Source organism: Apis laboriosa, unplaced genomic scaffold, assembly GCF_014066325.1.
Source record: "Apis laboriosa isolate Shangri-la unplaced genomic scaffold, ASM1406632v1 scaffold47_cov149, whole genome shotgun sequence".
NCBI classification, from domain to species: Eukaryota; Metazoa; Arthropoda; class Insecta; order Hymenoptera; family Apidae; genus Apis; species Apis laboriosa.
Window position 1 is genome coordinate 2087710 of NW_025223437.1, and position 20287 is coordinate 2107996.

Consider the following 20287-nt stretch of genomic DNA (forward strand, 5'->3'; position numbering starts at 1 on the left):
TCTGGAGTCGCCAACTCTGGAGAACTACGCGTAGAATGGTGTACAAAAATCGTTAATGTTACAGTGACGTAAATAGAATTCGTTCGAAAGTTGAGGTTAGATTTGGACTCGATGATGGTTGATCGAAGCGAAACAAAATTAAATTAGAATTAGATTAAGATATTTGTTTATAATTTTTGTAGGAAAATTTGAATAGGATGATTTGAATTGTGTAGAAGTAATAAATGGTTGAAGGAAAAATGCGTAAAATAGACGAATATGTAAGGTATTAGTAGTTAATGGTCATCGTGGCGCTAGTGTCGCGCTGTTGAAACACTGTGATGAAACTTTTCAAGGATTCTTTATCGTTTCAATCTTTGTATAGCTAAGATTAGATACATAAAATTGAGAATAAAACTCTGGAGAATTAATTATTTTGAGAATGAATTAATTATTTTGAGAATGAAAATCGGACAGTGAGGGATATTTTCGAGTGCAACTCTCAAGAGTCATTTCTTAGTTAGTAATTCAAGAGCAACTGTTATTTTCGAGTCACTTTGAGTCCGAGAGTTGAAAGTTTCACCCTCAAACGTACTTTAAGAATAATTAATAATAATTATGATTTAATTATATTATAACTCTTGCTTTATTCCGACTAAATATTTGAAACTTGCATTCAGAATTCCTTTCTGCTTATTTCTCGACTATTTTGTATTTTATTTATCCTCGAACACATTACATCTTCCTTCGTTTTTCTACTTCTTTTAAATTTTTTTTAAAATAACCATTTCTGAAGATATTCAATTTCATCCACTGCGAGATCTTTGAAATTCTTAAATCCTCGGATTGAAAACTTTCCAAGATAAATAATGAAAAGTTTGAAATTTGATACGTACACGAAAGTATATAATAATCGTAATTTTCATTCGATATTGGGAGGAAATTCACGTGACCCAAAAAAATTCCTATTTCATCTAAAATTTCTATATACATAGAACATAATGTATCGTCCAAAACTTCCAAAAATTGAAATTTTGAAATCAATTCTCAAAGTTCCCATTTTTTCCACACATTTCAAATACAATTTCAACTAACCCGAATACATCAATGTATTTTCAACTGAAACTGTAACCGCCGCTTTCATCCTCTCAAAATAATATTTCATCAAAGGAAAAAAAAAAAAAAAAAAAAAAANAAAAAAAAAAAAAAAAAAAAAAAAAAAAAAATACTCCATTTTAACTCATCACGTTCACATTTTCGCATAAAATTTCATCGAAAACCAAACTTCTCGTTGATTTCAATAACACGACTCATTAATTAAACTCACTCGAATCGCGCGAAGAGTTTTTACATCCAATCGTAGATATAAAATTATCCGATCATCGACGTCCACCGACCAGCCAAAGCACTCCTCTTCCACCATTCATCGTTGAAAACGAAGCTTGAAAACACTTCTGGCTCAGCAAATATAAACCCTCCATTGCTCGAATCATTGCGATTCTTCCTTCCTCGCCAAATATTCTCCTGTCGATTCGCTTTAATCCGCGAAATCTTGGAAATGGCGGGACGCAAGGGGATAAACCCTCCTCCTTCTCGGCTATTTGTCGGAGCAAACTTCGAAGACGCGGATCAGATTTAACGTTGGCGTTACGGGGCGAGCCTCCGCGCTGTCTTTCGAGATTTCGAAGCGTTCGCTCGAAGCTGCTACGATCCGCGAGTTTCGCCGAGCTGCGCTCTCGAGCTGGCCCATAAAACCTCGTAAAACGTATTTCGCTACGGCAGCAGAAAGGAATTGACCCGGGCGCGGAGTCCTCGTCATTACGGTCCAAGTCCTTCCGGAAACTACTTCCGGGTCTCGAAAAATTTCGTCGAAACCGTTCTTGTCCTGCCTTTAACGGCCAAACTTCTTCCTCCCTTTCCTCGTTTATGCACCCTGACTCGTCTCCCTTCCATCCTTTTTTCCATTTCTTATTCCATCTCCTTTTCACCGATAACGGTTGGAAAATTTTTTGAGAAGCGTATAACGATGGGGGATTAGAAGGCTCTCTTAGAAGGATCCTTTGGGTGTCGCGAAAAAGGCTCTTTTCGTGTGAAAATTCTGAGTAATTTCTTTTTACTCGAAACGTAATTTTGAAATTTTTCAAGTTTTTCTCCTCTCCCTTTTTTTTGAGGAAAGTTGATGGTGAGGATTCTGGTAAATTTTTATTCAAATTTCACATCGTTAAGGTGAGATCATACGGGACAATTTAACAAATTATAAGCTTATAAGATTGAAAAGATTGATTTACAATTGAAGAATTTTTAACCTCTTTGCATCCGTGTTACAAATGATAAATAATTTATAATTTACTAAGAAAATACATATTTGTTTGTTGCAATAATGATACAACTAACAAATTATAACTTTCGTATCTCTATAAGAGATTTCAATTGGAAATGGAATTTGAATTTCGCCAATGAAAAGAAACAAACAATACTCTTCGTACCAATAATTCAAAAATTGAGTAAATTCTGAATTACATCTCCAATATTCCATCAAACGTCGTCAATTTCACAATTTTCGAATGACAAATTTTAAAGTTTGGACGTTAGACTATTAAAATAATAGAAATAAAAGAAGAAAAGTAGAAGTAATAATCTCGACTCAAAAATCGATGTGAATAGGTTAAACGTAGGAAATCGAGCGGAGAACGGAACGAACGTTCGTATCATAATGGAGGTATAGCGATATCGTATTGGGAAATTTTTTTGGATGGAAAGCACTGTGAACGTGTCGATAATGGATAACGAGGTATTGCATTGATATCGAACGATCGATATCGCAATGGCTCCTTTAAATATATATATATATATATAACCGTCGAAATACCAGAAATGCGTGTATCGTCGAATCCGTGAAAAGGCAATCGTGGTTGAGCGTGGTTAATTATTTGCGGATAGAAGGAAAAAGGGCTGCCTATACGAAATATTCCATAACGTGGATCCGCATGAAATAGACAATGTTCGCGATATAATTGCAGTTACGTTTGCTATAATTGCAATTACTAACTCATTAACGGGAATATTTAATATTATGTACAGATCTAGTTAGTACAATATAACATTGTTTAATTAAATAATCTGAATAAGAATATAATAAAAATCGAGGCGAATATTGTTCTATCGTGTTCGTAATTGAGCCTCGATAAAATAATCGACATTTTCGATTCAACGAATATGAAGTGAGCAACGAATGATTTAAAGTTTTATTCCAAAAATATTTTTAGAAGATGTAATCTTTTGATACTCAATCATTTATTTAAAGAAACTGATTTTATATATAATCAGAGAGATAAAGAGAGATATAAAGATAAAATATATATAAAGAAACTGAATATAGAAATATATAAATTTATATTATATTAATTATATTATAGAAATAAGAAATATATAAAGAAACTTATATAAGATTATATAAAGAAAGAGGTAGTATTCCCCATTGTAATTAATTAGGTAAGAAAAAAAGAACTTTTTCTCAAATAATTTGTAAAAAGTTTGGTTGAAATTCATTTAATATTTAGACTGCTGAAACACGAACAAGATATGAAACAAGAAACTTTGTGATTCCAGATCTATGAAAATAGATGTATTCGAGTATGGATCTTTAAAGGAGATTGCAAATGAATGGTTACAAGGATCCAGTAGTCTCTAGAGTTTTCGGGAATGTTGGCTGGGTTTCAGTGGTCTTCAGGGTTTCCGGAGGATATTCGAGATCTCGATAGTTTGCGGTGATTTCAGTGTTCCAAGAGTTACAGGAGTCTAGACGTTTCGAAGTATCGAAGATATCGAAACTCTTGAAGATCTATGAGATCCTTCGGTTATCCATAAGATACAGAACTTTAAAAGTTCCAAAAAAAAAAAAAAAAAAAATCCCAAAAATTGTGAAACAAATTGTCAAAATCTCGAAAAATATGATATTAATAATTTTCAGAAATTATAATTCTTTTGAAATTGTTTGACGAGTCAGAACTCTTTAGAATTTTCTGAAATATTTCTTTGGAATCTTCAAACGTTATCTTACATTTCTCGAATCTTTTATAACTATCTCAACTATCTCAAAGTTTACATTTAATTACACTTTATCAAACATCGTCGTGCACTTTTCAAATTTTTCACGACTCTTTGCAATCATCAGCAAAAATTCAAAAAGCATTCTTCGTAATCAATTACATCTCTCGTTACTTGGTCCAGACGAATGTTTAATTCTTCTCACTATTCTTCACTCGATCATCGAGTGATAGTGACGAGATCTTAACAGATTCTCAACAGTAACTTCACCCTTTCCCTCGTCTGTCACCGTTTCCCCTTAGCCTATCCAACACAGGAACGCAAAAGTGCAAGGTTAGGCTAATTGAGCGGGGACTCGATTACGAGTCAGTCTCCCTCTATGTGTTTCTCCAGGCGACACACGTACCACAGAGACCACCGAGAGGCTGACTGGTCGACCAGCAGCGTGCCAAGCAAAAGGAACGATCGAATCGCTCGTGGTTTTACCCAACGTGAGTCGATCAACTTCCCTTTTGCTCCTTCCATTTTCACCCTCGTTCGCTTACGGAATTATACGATAGTTGAAAATTTTACTCTGACCAATATTTCTCAAATCTCCACATAATATTTGGTGGATGGATGATATTTATTTTTATTTTTGAATTTAATTTGGAACATAGTCGCGACATCTGCATTGCTATTAATTATAGCACTTTTCTATTACAATATAGTGAAGTATAGATAGATTATATAATCCGATTCTTTCCAATAAATGGAATATTTTGTGATGGAAATTTTTTATATTTATTCATTTCAATGTATAGACGAGTGGAATAATAGAAAATTTATCGCATCTTCAAAGTTAAAAAAATGACGTTTAAAAATAAATATTGGTAATTTATAATAGTGTATAATAGCGTATAATATAATTTATCATAAATCTGGTTAAATAGATTTTTTTAATATTTCATTTAATATTGAAACACGTCATATTTATTTTATTACATTTTTGTGTAATTATGAAAGACGAAGTAGAGTTTATTTAATCATAATGAAAATTGAAAATTGTTCAATGGTTTATGGCATATACTCGTTCAAGCAAAAACGAAATTGGAAAGAAAACGATAACGATTTTGGGAAAGCGAGGCGTGCGTGTCGCGAGGAATAAAAAAGGAGAGATGAGATATATCTTTCGGGGAGATTGATGACTGGCACGATCGACGGTGCCTAGATGAATGTAGATATTTTGTATTGTAATGTATATTGAGCTACTCGTGCTATTTATTTCGAAAAGAGCCGGATACCTTGCCGCTTTGACGACATGATTTATTATAGTTCCGTGAAGGATGCTCGATTATCGATAGACCATTAAGATCTTTCCTATCCCTTACAACGTTTTCGAGTAGTTTATAGTTTGTAGTAATTTTAATACGACTAACGATATTCACTTTGATAATTCTATCATAATAATTCACTTCCACTTCGTATCTCAGAAATTTTCATCATCACGAGATAAATATGTTTAAAGGATTAATTATGACAATTAATTTCTGCTGAAATATTTCGTTTGTATTCACCATTTATCTAAATTGACAATTTTCTTTCATTTTTTTCCCCCTCCCCTTTCCTCGACAATTTTTAATTCCACCACGTGCATTACGACGCGTGAAAAGTATCGATTCTTGTGATCTAATTTTCCATCTCAAATTACTAATCCTTGACGCGTAAACATTCGAGCGATTTTCGCTCCAAAAAGAACAGAAGAGAAGAGAAAGAAAGAAGGAGAGCAAGCAATATTCAGAAAGTAGTCAGAAATCGAAGAAAGTAATTTTACCGAGCTCGGCCCGAAAGTGTATAAACTTGGAAGTAAATTTTTTGCCCTTATGTGTTTCCAGGCGATTGCCACGAGCTTCCATGAAGACACCGCACCTAGGCGACCATGAAGACTGATTGCCTGCCAATAATTGCCAAGTTGTGCGCGCTACTGACACTGTTCGGGCCCAGTCGCGATGTTCGAGCACTCGATATACGTGAGTAGATCACACCTTTTATCTCTCTCTCTCTCTCTCTCTCTCTCTCTCTCTTTCTCTTCTTTCTTTTTCGTTAATCTTTATTCCCCAAAAAATTGCTCTCAAGCGCATTTCGCCTCATGATTCGAGCACACGCTACTACTACCACTACCATTACAGGCCGCCCATTATTAATTAGACAAATTCCGCACGAGCACGAGAATAGCCCGTTATCCAGAATAGCCCCTCCCATCCGTGTTTTATTCAAGTTTCAATCATTTGCCCGCAGCCACATATATACATGTACAGTTGGGGAATTTTAATAGACCATGAATATGAAAGCGGGCGCCGCGCATGGATACAAATTTCATTTTAAACGACACGGCCCTCCTCGCGTGGTGTCGCATTATCTTTGACAATATCTGTTAGGCGTCGTGAAATTTGATACCGGATTCAATTATTACGCCAGATTTGCGCAACTCGCTGGGGATAGGGGGGGGGGGCGTGGAAGGGGAAGAAGGATATATCGATGTTGAATTTGATCAATTGGGTAACACACGATGAAATTCGAGGATGATTGACAAGCTGTGTTAATTGATCCAGAGATTACATATCGTTCAAGAATAACGTTTCCTTAATTTTCTGACAATGGGAATTATCGATTAATCGAATCGTATATAATATGATGTAAACTCAAACGAGTGTGCGTATCATTCAACGGAATTTTCATTTCGATATTTATGGAAATTATAAGTGATTATCGAGTATATATTACTATTCAAAAGTTTGAAACCAATTGATATATCGTTTTGATGTATGCAACGGTATATAATTGTCAAACACCTGTCAATTATATAGGTGTTTGAATTGTTGATTTCTTTCGTGAGAAATATTTCTTATAAGTGGAATTGAGAGAATTGGAATTTCAAAAATGAAACTCCATGAGAATTAATATTACAGTGATTCCAAACATAACTTTTACGTCAAGAATATGTTTTTTTGTCATGTCCTATAGGAAGATATGAAAATAAATAAACATATAATTACATTGGATAATTGTTAATCACGTGGCGCTAGTGTCGCCATCAGTCGCCATATTACATCGGAACTACGATATATTTATTATAAACCTTAATACTCCCTTCACAACCTGCTCGAAAACGAGAGCTCTCAAGAAAACCCTACAAAAGATGCACAAATTTTCCTACCACGAAATTTTTTCCATGGAAAACCAATTCTCCATTCCAAGGTTCCAAGATTAACCTCGTTCATCTTTCAGCCTTGCCGAACCTTCGACAAAATTTTTCATCGAAACCGGAGTTTTTATTTTCCTCGTGGCCAATTGGAACCAGGCGCCATCACGGGGTCGAAAGTAACGACTCGCCATTCCCTCCACCAGCCCCGGGGATCAATTATTTTGAATCTAATGCGACAGGATAAATTGCATCCCGCGGAAAGACGCCTCTCGCAACCCTCCTCCTCCTCCTCCTCCTCCTCCCTTTCTGATCCTCGTTCCTCGCATCGACGATGGCCGACCATTTTATGCCGTGAGGCAGGGATAGCAGTAGACCTCCTAGTCTTCGGAAAACAACCTCCTCGTTACTCGATCCCCCCATCCCACGCCACTCGACAAATTGCCAATAAGCAAGTTCCATCGATTGCACTGTCGCAAGTTCTATGTATATTAAATGTCCCGGGGTTCGGTACGTACGAGCCACCCTCGTGGGAAAACCTCGACGTGGCTTTTTAAAAGGAGAGGGATGATTTATCGTCGGCGAGCAATATGGCGTGTCGTTCAAAATTGAGATTTGGAGATTCTTATCGTGTGTTTATATATATATATTTTTTGGAGATGATTCTTTGGGATTCTCGAGGAGAATTACTCGATTGCAAAGATTATTTTATACACGAGTCATGGAAAAATATAAATTAGTAATGTTGCTGAAAAAAGATTGAACTGATCGGAATTTTATCTTCTTTGACAAAGTTACTATCCCTCGTGGATCCTTCATAATTGAAATTGGCAACCAATTTTAAAAAATATTTCTAAAAAGTATCGAATTAACACTTAATAATATAATTTTATATTTTTGGGGATGATTTTTAGGATTCTCAAGAAGAATTACTAAATGGCAAGGATTATTTTATACACGAATCGTGGAAAAGAAATATAAATTAGTAACGTTGCTGAAAAGAGATTGAACTGATCGGAATTTTATCTTCTTTGACAAAGTTACTATCCCTCGTGGATCCTTCACAATTGAAATTGGCAACCAAGTTAATTCTAAAAAGTATTTCTAAAATGTATCGATTTAACAAAATAATTCTATATTTTGGGGATGATTTTTAGAATTCTCAAGAAGAATTACTAAATGGCAAGAATTATTTTATACACGAATCGTGGAAAAAAAATATAAATTAGTAACGTTGCTGAGAAGAGATTGAACTGATCGGAATTTTATCTTCTTTGACAAAGTTACTATCGTGCATCTTTCACAATTGAAATTGGCAACCAAGTTAATTCTAAAAAGTATTTCTAAAAAGTATCGAATTAATAAAATAATTCTATATTTTGGGGGATGATTTTTAGGATTCTCAAGAAGAATTACTAAATGGCAAGGATTATTTTATTTTATACACGATCCAAGTCGTGGAAAAATATAAATTAGTAACGTTACTGAAAAGAGACTGGAGAGATAATTGGAAGAACGTTACGGTTCTTGCTAGAGGAAATTTTATTTAATTCGTGATGAAAATTATACAGATATTCTTATATAAACTTGTAATAAATACAAGCTGCGAAGATATAAATTAGAAATACTAGTCGGTCGCAACTCGAAGAGAGAGTTCTAAAGGGAACGAGAAAGGGAGAAAGAAATGAGGAGATGAAAAGTTTTTATTGCGCGTCAATACAATTTGAAAGAATTCTTACAAAGAGAACGATCCAAATTGATGATCAAAATTGATGTTGTAGGGATCATTATATTGAAAAGTTACGTGGGACAAAGTTGTGAAAAATATAAATTAGAAATCGATAACCGAAAGTCGAGAAAGTCGATTTACCCCCAATTTAGAAAGGCAACGGGGTTCCATGAATTCCGCGGATGGCACGCACGGACGAACTTTTCAAAGATTATCGATATTTTCATATCGGCGCGGTAAAGAAGCATCTCCAGCCGCCTCTCATCACAAACCTGAAATATCGCTCCTCCGCCACCTGGAGGATCGAAGAAATTCCGTATACGTTCCCCAGAACCTTCGAAACTTTTCTTTACCAGCCGCCCATAAAACAGACCTTATACGTGCCCGAGACTTCGAATGTATTCCACGGCCCCTTTCACCCCCCGACTTTCGATCCGCAAAAAAGTAAAAAAGTAATAAACGTGAGAAAGTCGATATAATGATTTTTGAATATAATAATGTAATATGTAACAAAGAAAATTCGTGCGTGATAAAGTGACATCATCGACGTAGGAAATGTTAAAATTTTCTTGCCAGGGGAAGTTAAATTATAAACATATCGTGAAATTTATATTAACACGGCATCAAAGAGGATTCTTTAATAACGAATGTTAATCTTTGACAGGTAAACAGTTGTAAAAGGAACAAAATGAAACAAAATGAAACAAAATGAAAAATAGGTGTGCACATTGATTACGACACGTGAAGTAGAAAAGTGCAAAAGGAAAGGACTGGATACGTAAAAAGCTCCCTTTCATCTTTTTTGGAAAAGTTTCATGGCGCATACGTTCACGTCATCCGTGTTGAACGTATCAATCCGATATCTTTTTCCTCCCTCCTTTCATTTCTGAACTTTTTTATTGAAATTTCCCAACACACAACTCGCAACGCACACGTTTCAGGTTTCGCGATGAAAGAGGACGGTAACCAAAGGTTAGAGAGCTCGACTCAGGGTGGGGAGGCTTAGTTTCATCCGGAAAGAAAAGAATTAACGGCCGAGGTTGGACCGGATGGATCGACCTCGGTGAAAACGCTGTAACCGTTGGAATGGTTGTTTGAAAATTTTAAAAGCTTCTTCTTCCACCCGCTGGTATACCCGGCTGCGTATACGTTTCTCTGTTTTGTTATTAATGAATCGATAAATACGCGAGGGTGGAAGAGGAACGGCATGATTCCGGGAGATTAATGTTGGATAAAACGGATGTAAACGTGTGCGCAAGGTTTTCGGGGGGATTCGTTGAGGTGGATGAAATTTTAGCGAGAGAACCTTCGATGTATTCGTAATGGAAAATAATTTTAAAGTGGAAGTGGAATCGAAACTAAACTTGGTCGAAAAGATATTGATCGGGTATTGGGAAAATTTATGAAATATTATTTTTAAACGTATTTTTATTACTTTATTATTAATTGAATAGTTTGCATACAATTGTGAGATTATTAACATCGATCGTTGTAAAGATGCTACGATAAGAAATTTTTAATTAATCGTAATTTTACGTGAACTTTATTCTTTCGTTGTAACTACGTATTCTAAAAGGAATATTATCTCTGTATCTTACAATATCGAGTCACACTCGTGGTGGAAATTACAGTTTCGATTCCATAAGGGGGAGATGTATTCATAAGAAAGTTTAGTTTTCAACTAAACTCTAACTTGAGTTTCAATTTGTGGGACTGGGAATTATTAACACTATACCCGTTAAAATGGCGAATTTCGGAATTTCTTTGTTATTCTCTATTAAAACTTAAAAGCGAACAAAACATTTTTAGACGTTATTAATTAATTTTAATAATCAAGGATTTCGAGGATAGAATTACTTTCGAGGCAAAAACTATCCATTAAAAATTAATAACATTAAATACTTTATGTACATAATTTGTATTGATTTCCACATTATTACCTTAATTACAATCATCGTGTAGTATAATTACGTACATACACGTTACAGATTGTTCCACTGTTAAAAACAAATTACATATGCAATGTATCATTATTATTAATTTTCATATTATTATCTCAATGACGATGGTCATTTAAATACAACCAATTTACAAACCAGTTATGCTAATATTAACAATAACTGCATAGCGGGCGACTAATCTTCATTTAAATAGCTACTAAAAAAATCATAAGGGGAAGGATTAACTTCCACCCCCGTTACTTCCAACTTTAAATTGCTGCTGTAAAAAAAAGAAGACATTCAACATCGATCCACGATTTGCTTAAATATACACCGATTCGTCATTTAATAATAACAATAAGCAATCGACATATCACGTTGATCACTTTCATCCATCTTTATTTAATTCTGTATAATATCATTTATCAACGATCAGGTGATAAAAATTAACTTTCCAAACCACTTTTTCAACCCACCTAAGCTTATCCTATCCAATCTTATTTTTCCACTCCACATTTTTTCACGAATCACTTCGAATTCACCTCCTTTCGTTTCCATCGGATCTAAAAAGAAAAAAAAAAAAAGAACTCAATCCATCGATGCTTAAAAGCAGCGCGCAGGTTTTTTCAAATTCTAACAATTCTCCGTTTCCCTCTTCCTGTCGTTCCGGATTTCCCCCTTTTCGCCGTCCTAAATTGCCGAAAAACATTGATTGCGAAGGAACGATAGGTCGGAAAGACAACGCGAGGTGGAGGATATCCGTTTCCGTATTTTCTCGAAGCGGGACGTGTTTCGTGTTTGCAACGCTGTCGTACGCATCGATCACAGCTTTTCACGGCGGCCACGCTTTTCTTCTATTCCGGTTGTTTACGTAACGGCCGCCCACGTTGATACTCATCGATCCCCGAATTTCCCACCCAAGACACTCCGATTACTCTTGAGAGAGAGGTAGCAATAGAGAGGTCGATTGTCCACGTCCATGGACAAATCGATCGAAAGCAGAGGGGGTAACCAAACTCGCAATCAACCGATCACTCTTCTTCATTCGCATCACGAATATTGAGAATATGGGATTGCACTCGAGTGGAGAGCAATTATCGTAGAATCGTGAATCCAAGTATCGTAGAAATTTGTTGGGATGAAGAGAGTTTGGACGGAGTGGAATTTATCGATTATGTGAGGTAGAACTTCCTCTTTACGAATAAAAGTATCGCGAATTTGGAAACAATTTTGCATACGGAATAGTTGCATAATTCTCACGTATCGAAGATATTTTATTGTTATTGTGTGTGTGTGAGAAACAATTGACTGGCAGTTGACCATTAAAATTTCGTTCGAGTAAAATGAAATAAAAATATTTGGATAAATAGTGCTATAAACAAGGGAATGGAAACAGAAGAGAGAATGTTTTAATATATGTTTCGAAATTTACGAGCCATAGACTACGAATAGTAAATTAGGATAGAAAATGTATTTGTAAGAAAGAATAGTGGTTCCAATAAATGAAATTCTATCGGGATTAAGAAGAAGATCGAAATTCTATTTTCTTTGACGAAATTACTGTGACTCCTCACAATTGAAATTGGCAATCAAATTAATCCAATTCGATTTCAAATAGATGAAATAAACTCTATTTTTAAAATAATAATATCTAATTAACTTAATAAAATAATTCCATTCTGAATTATAATATCCATCATTAGACAAACAAATCTAATTGCCAGAGATCTCGATTAGAAAGATCACGAATTGAATGAAAATAAACTCTACTTTTAAAAGATATCGAATTAACACTTAATAAAATAATTCCATTCTGAATTATCCGTTATCAGACAAACAAATCCAACTCTTCCCAATTAACAGAGATCTCGAACGATCGCAAATAAAATAAACTCTATTTCTAAAAAAATAATATCGAATTAACACTTAATAAAATAATTCCATTCCTATTTATCAAACAAATCCAACTCTCCCCAATTAACAGAGATCTCGATCTCGAAGGCTCATACTTATAATTTTCCCCCTCCAAAAGCGAGGAATACCGCGACGAACGGTTAGATCTGATCCGCGAAAGGTTGGCGCGATTACTACCCTCTTTGTCGCTCGAGCCGGTGTGACGAGCAAACGGAAGGGTCGTGTAAAACACGGCGAGAGAGGGTGGTAGGTAAGGAGCAGCGCGTGGAGAAGGAAGGAAGACCCTCCTTTGGGAGGGAGGGAGAGAAAGGTCGGGGGAGGGCAAAACCATTGTTGCAAGCTTTCGCCGGGCGTTAAGGAGTTCTGCTCCAAGCTTCCGTTTCCCTCGTTATGGTAAATGGTCTGTCTTGGTGGTTGGGTAAACAGTGGCACAAAGATAAGTGCAAGCACAGGACGCACTCCGGCTAACATCTCGAGACGTTGTCGAGGACTCGTGCTCTTTCTCTTTGTTTCCTCCTCCCCTCTCACTCCATCCACGCCCATTCACTTATCCCCCCTCTCTTTCTCTCTCTCCTTCGTTCGGTCTCACTCTTCCTTTCCTTTCCTTTTCTCTCCTCTCCTTTCCTTTCCTTTCCTTTCGACTCGACCGAGTGGTGATCTTCCGAAAGGTGTCCACCCGGCTCCACCGGCCAACTGCTGAAACATGCATAAGGGTGGCTATTGTTCAGGGGGAAATGATTACTTTGTGCACACTCGAGCAAACGTACGACGGGGGTTCGTCCGCGTCTTCGTGCTCTCGAAATCTTGGATATATGGGGAGGAGGGAAAGGTATCGGCGTTAGTCAACCGATTTGAATGACAAAAGGTGGCCGGATACCGTGGTTAATGCATCATATTTGAATTTGGCGCGGAATTAACGGCGCGGATCCCGACAGTCGTCCTCGCGTTATCGCTTCTCCCATTGCTTGCTACGGGCTTCCATGGTGTTGTACTCGTGTTTCCCGTTCTTTTTGTCGCTTCGGGGTAGAGAGAGATCGTTGATGTACAAGGAGAAGCGGATTTAATTACGTGAAAAGTTTGGAAGATGGATGAGTAAGGTGTTGGTAAATAAGGTGGAATATAATGCGAGTTGATCTTGTAATTTTTATGATATCTTTTTGATATTTTTCTCTTTTTTTTTTTTTTAAAAAAAGTTTTTCTGTTAATGAGGTCGCGATTGAGAAAGTTTGAGGAAATTTTTTATCCATTTTTGATGAGAAATCGTCGCTCGCTTTTCGCTCAAAAAATTTAAAATAAGTTTTAAAACCAAACTCTGTTCCATATGTAGTTTAGCAACACTTTTTTTGTCCTACTAAACATTTTACATCTTCAAATAACAGTGAGAACAGTTTAATTTTAAAGCTTGACAATAATAAAGTACTCGAAATCAAGTAGAAGAAGCAATCCTTGTGAAATCTTGTATCAACTTTTTTAAAAAAAAGAAACCACCATATTAGATGATCAGAATTGGAACAAAACTATCGAATTTAAATTTAATTTCGAAATTAATTATTTTCCTAATTAATTGCGGATCGATTTTCGAAGGAAAATTTTCGATTTGTAAAATAAAGGAGGCAATATTTTTATACGATCGAGAAGCGAAGCCACAATCTGAGCGAATGGCTGCTTTAAAATTTTCCAATAAAATCGCATAAATAAATCATGAAACGGTGTCGTAAATATCCCATGAAACACTTTATTACGAGATTTCCGGAACGAGGATCGCGAAAAGCTTCTTCTTCTTCGCCGGGTAGAACCTGACAACCGCCATTTTATTATTCTCAACGTCCTTTGTCTATATCTATATACATCTTCCTCGGGACATAGAGGAGACGCCATATATCGGCGGTCGAGACGTTTAACGTTGGTTAGAAGTTCGGTAACTGGGGCAAATTGGTCAACAGGGAAGATTTCTATGCAATTTCGTTGCGCTTTTAAGGTAGTAAAAAAATTCAAAGATGATTCGGACTCGTCTTGTTGAACATTGATACTAGATATTTCGATACTTTTGCGAGAAAATTAATAAGAATGAGTTTTTTTTTTGATACAGATCCATGTATTAGTGTATTATTGTTATTACTATTATTAGTTATAAATAATTAGAGGGAAAAGGAAGGTGATTTTTTTCGAATTATATCAAAATTTTGAATTTGATTATGATCTTTAAACTCTTAATTAATTAACCTTCTATTTCATTAAATTTTTTTTTAACATTATAATATTCAAAGTGCATACGTATGCACTTAGAGTCTGTCTTATAGTCAATATAAGAGTATTTAAAATTGATAGATATCAAATTGCAAATAATTCTCGGTATGATAAATTACTTTACTTTCGATAGAAAAAGCGAGAAGAAGCGATCTGGTTGTTGCACAGAGGAGATTAAATGTTAAAAGTAAAAAGCCGTCTGAACTAATTTATTCCAACGTAGAACGATATATAGGTAGAATAATCGGTGAACAGGAGTGATGTACAAGAATAAATTAAATATGCACAAAAGTTAAGGCAATTACACAGATTATTGTGATCGCAAAAAACAATAGGAGGGTAACACTACGATTTATTCCTTGTCTATCACTCCACTTCCTCGCGATTAAATTTCGAACCGATTTCTTTCACTGTTCGTTCATTGAAATTTAACCACGATTTCATCAAAAGTTTCTCGACTTAAGTAAGATCTCTCGCCTCTTTCATTCGTCACCCCTTTTTCCCTCTTATTTTTCTTTCCTCCGCTCTTTTTTTCTCTTTCTTTCTTTCTTTCTTTCTTTCTTTACTCCATCAGATCTTACCTCTCTCTCTCTCTCTCTGCATCTTCCATCGAGCAACTTCTGATGGAAACGTCCAACCTCTCGATCTCGAACGCGGAAGAGTTTCTCAACGGAACCCTTTCTCCAATCCGAGTTTTCGAATCGAATGAGGAGTCCAGGTTTGGAAAAATAGCAATTTTGGAGAAATTGCGTGTACACTTTCCAGGATATCGAATGCTCGTTGCTTATGGAAGAAAATATATGCCTATGCGCGAGGGTAACAAAGAGCTCGAGGATCCCTCTCGAAGAAGAAGAAGAAGGGAATCGGGAAAGAAAGCTCAAGAGCCGTATTTCTGTTCGAGAGAAATTTTCGATCTATTTTTATGGAATTCATAGGAAGCAAAAGTGATTCGAAACAAGAATTTAGTATAATATCCTTCCTCGAAAGGAAGAGAATCATACTCGACGTATAGTTACAAGTTTCTTAAACTAACAGATTCTCAAAATTCTATTAATTCTGTTACACTAAATATTTGAACGACTGTACATCGTTGTTAAATATTAATCCCAAACTTCCCAATTTCTTCTATATCTCGTCGAATACAAATCAACGAAAGAAAATTTACCCAATTTAGAATGAAAAAAAGAATGAAGAATGAAAGAATGAAAGAAAGAAACGATCAGAAATGGAGAGGTTACCAAAAATCTCCACATCTTTCTTCGAGCAAAATGAAAGAAAGAAAGAAAGAAAAAAAAAGGTAAACAATAGAATTATTCGAAAAGAAAAGAAATCGATCTCTGTGATCGAGTTCCTTCCGGAGCCGATTGAATCGGCCGTCCGTGACGAGAAGCTTGCCGGCTTTTCGCGGATTTGAAATGCAGAGCAGTCGCTCTCCCGACTCCGAGAGGGAAGCGAGGCCGGGCTGGAAACGTCATCTTGTCCGATCCAAAGTCGTGTCGTCGGTTAATCTTCGATTCTCATCTCCTCCTCCCCTCCTCGTCGAGAGAAACTTCCTCCGCCGATCTCTTATTTCGCTTCTCCCTATCCTCGCCTATTAAACTTTCCATCCGATGTAATATCCCGAGCGAACCGGTTCATTTGAAATGAAGATCACTCTTTCGGTTAAATGGGGATACGATCTCTTTGATTTGTACGTCGATCGCTTGACTCTGGCCAAACTCGAACTTGTCGAGAATTTATCCACATTATTTTGTTATCCCCCTACTGTAACGATAACAAACTTGAAGGTTTCCTCTTTTTTCGTTCAATATTATTGAATACGAAATTTTTGTTTGTTCGTTATACTCATTGAGGGAATTGAATGTTTCGAAGATACAATACTTGGTACAAAATATGATATTCTCTACGGAAAAGTATGGTAATGGTTAATTTATAAAGAGGTATTTTTAATTTGAAGTTGGTAAAATTTATCATATGAAGAAAAGCGATATTCTATTCTTCTCCTTATCTTTTATACGGTAAAAATCGAACGATAATCGAGAAAGAAATAGAGATACCTTCCTCAAACGTAATATTTTATACATTCCAACACTTTCCTGTCTTCTTTACTATACTTCTTTAATTTTACCTATTCACAACCCTTTAATATTCGAACGTCCAGTCAAAAACTCCTCCATTTCCAGAAAAAAACCGAATCTTTTCCGAAACCAACGATCTGTCTCGACTTTATTCCCTTCCCTCACGAGAAAAAGAGCAACGGACAAAAAAGGGAAGGATCGTTCCCATTTCCACCATATACCGATCGAAATCACCGGTTAGCTAAACCATCTTGAAAAATCTTCTGGGTCATCTCGTTGTCCTCGTCTCGTATCGTGGCTTAATCTTCGATCTTTATCTCCTTCGAACGCTGCTTGACGATGGCCCCCGTTGTCAGAAAGAATCCAAGAAGAAAGTTCCTTGAAAATTTTGAAAAGGATACTTTTCAAAAATTGTATAAATATATTTCTTTCTATTTTGTTTTTTATCTATTGTGTATAACTATTTTTTTATATTTATATAAATATATTATATTTATATAAATATATATAGTTGAATTAACACAAATAAGTATAAGTCAAATCTTTCTGCATTGAATATAAATCATGAAGAAATATAAATCTTTCCCTCCTACTTTCTTTCACCGCCAAACTTGTGCCCAGTTTATCCTCTTAATTCAACTCTAGAGAAATGATTATACGCGATAGATTAAAAAAATGGAAAGAAATGTATCCATAGAATTTTTGAAAAGTATCTTTTTCAAAATTTTCGAGGAACCTCCCTCTTTTTAAGACACCCTTTTCCTTCATGATTTATATTCCATGCAAAAGGATTGGACTTATACTTACTTGTGTTAATTCAACTCTAAAAAAATAGTTATACACAATAGATAAAAAACAAAATATAGAAAGAAATATATTTATACAATTTTTGAAAAGTATCCTTTTCAAAATTTTCAAGGAACTTTCTTCTTGGATTCTATCTGGATTCTGAAAGGCATCCTTTTCCTCCAAGATTTATACTCTATGCAGTCTGAGAAGGGTAGTGGGGTTGGACGACGAAACGATGAGGAGGAGGCTGGTGAAAACCATCTTCCGGATAACCGTATTACCAGGTGGCATTGTCTACGGCCAGCCAATTCGAAGTAATGAGACACAGTCGGTTGCGGAGAACAATCGGGCTTCCACGTCGTGCAGGAGCCACGACGTGCCTTCCTACTTTCTACTATCTCCTCCTCCGTCTACCATCTCTCTCACCCGAGCAAAGCGGTAGTCGCTTCTGTTTCGTTCCATCCTTCTTCTTCCATCCTTCGCTCGGCTTTATAAGGAGCACGTCAATTCTACGACGCGTAGCGCACACTAATGTAAGTCTCATCTTATTGCATTCTATTCTGTACTCGTTCTACCTCTTCTTCCTCTTCTTCCTCTTCCTCTTCTTCTTCTTCTTTGCTTTTTCCCCGTCCTCTGCAATTTTATCGAGTCCCCGTATCTACCTCGTTTCGTTTCTGATAGAGGTTAGGTGTATTTATATTATCTTGATTCCTCTTCTTGGCTCCCTTTTTCGGATATTTGACCTCTTACGTGGTTAGTTTGGAACGGGGCTGATGCACTTTGGCACACAGGCCAAGGATACGTGTCTTGGGTGATCTACAGACACGTCGCGATGCAGACATCGAGTGATGGGTTTAAGTCGGTGATGAAACATTATCTATCATCCAGTTTCGATGTTGCTTGAGTCATTGAGGATCGGTTTCATTTAAATGATATATACGTCGTTACATTTTTGATTACACTACAATTTTGTCCAGTGTGTTTCTATTTCGTTTCTTCTGAAACAAGTTAAGCGTATTTATATTATCTTGTTGGTTTCTTCTTTTCTTGATTCTTTTTCTCGAATATTTAATTTCTTCTATGTGTTATTAATCGGAGACAGGCTGATGTGTTTTGAGCGATGTAGGCTCGATTCGAGTGATGGGTTTAAGTCAATGATCGGGCGAAACATTGCTCGGTTGAATGGATTTCAAGGAACCTTAATTTTATTTTTATTCCAATCGAGGTTATATTCGAATCAAATGTTCTACATTCTTAATTTCCTTAATTTTCTTCTTTAAAATAAATTATATCCTCTTTAAAAAAAAAAAAAGGAAAAAGACACTTCTATTTAAACACTTCTTTCAATTTCGAACATCTTTTTTTACTACTTTATTCCAATTTTCTGTTCTCACTTCTCGTTTCACTCCTTTTCTCCCCTTTCTCATAATTTTATACAATCTTTACCTCGTTTCACCAGATAATTCACTAGGTAAACGTATATCTCATTTTTTTACTAGTTTCTTTTACTGCTTACTTTCTTCTCGAGTATTTAACCTTGATGTAAATTTTATCTCCAATTTCCAATTCCATTTTCTCATTCCTATCTCACCCTATCACGATTTTGCCTCGCCCTTTCGTCAGTTACATATCCCCTCGGGTTTAACTCCCTCCCCACTCCTTTTTTTGACCATTTTCGCGCACGTCTCCTCGCAGAGAAAGAGATATTATACGTGGCGGGGAACAATCGGGTTGTAAACAATGAAGCATCTTCGGAAGAAAAGGAATCAACGTTGACTAATGAGCGTAAGCGAGACGAGAGTCTTGGGAGCAACGAGCCGCGAGGACGCGATCCGCTCGCGACGCTATTGTTCTTTCGAGTTTTCGAGGACACGGCCGAGATTGCTCGAGGATTTATACCAGGCTGAAAGGAGGTGACGATGAGGAGTTGTCGTGCATTTAGGAGAGCGTGGCGTTTACCTTTTTTACCGGAGAATAATGATTTTAAATATTAAATTAAAAAGGAAAAATATAGAGATGGATAATAATGAAATTGTTAATAAATAAGTAGATACTTTGCAGTAGCTAAACGAATTAAAAAAAAGAAAAGAATTTCCAAGATATTTCCAAGATATAAAATAATTCAGAATTGTTCGATGCGGAATTGTTCGACGTAATATTTGTTTAAAGATACTCTTGCTCGTAAGAGAAACGGATTACTAAGAATTTCCATTAATGAAATCCGTGTTGGAATTCATAACGAACTCGATAACGAGTAAAGTTGCTCGGACTCTGGCCGAGATAAGTCGAAGCCTAAAATTAAACCGCACGTTTTTTCACGTTGAACGTACAAAATACTTTGCAAAAATATTGAAAAATGGAAATAAAAAAAAAAAAAAAAAAA

General features: G+C 35.9%; 1 protein-coding gene across 2 annotated transcripts in view; it reads left to right on the plus strand.

Moving 5' to 3' along the window:
* The window catches only part of LOC122716582 (discoidin domain-containing receptor 2-like), a 142306-nt gene that overhangs the window by 60453 nt on the left and 61566 nt on the right, over positions 1–20287 (plus strand). For both annotated transcript variants that reach the window (XM_043939809.1, XM_043939810.1), the window contains exon 2: positions 5901–6035. In XM_043939809.1, the coding sequence (XP_043795744.1) occupies positions 5945–6035 (91 nt within the window). In that variant the 5' untranslated portion in view covers positions 5901–5944. The remainder of the gene's footprint in view (positions 1–5900; positions 6036–20287) is intronic.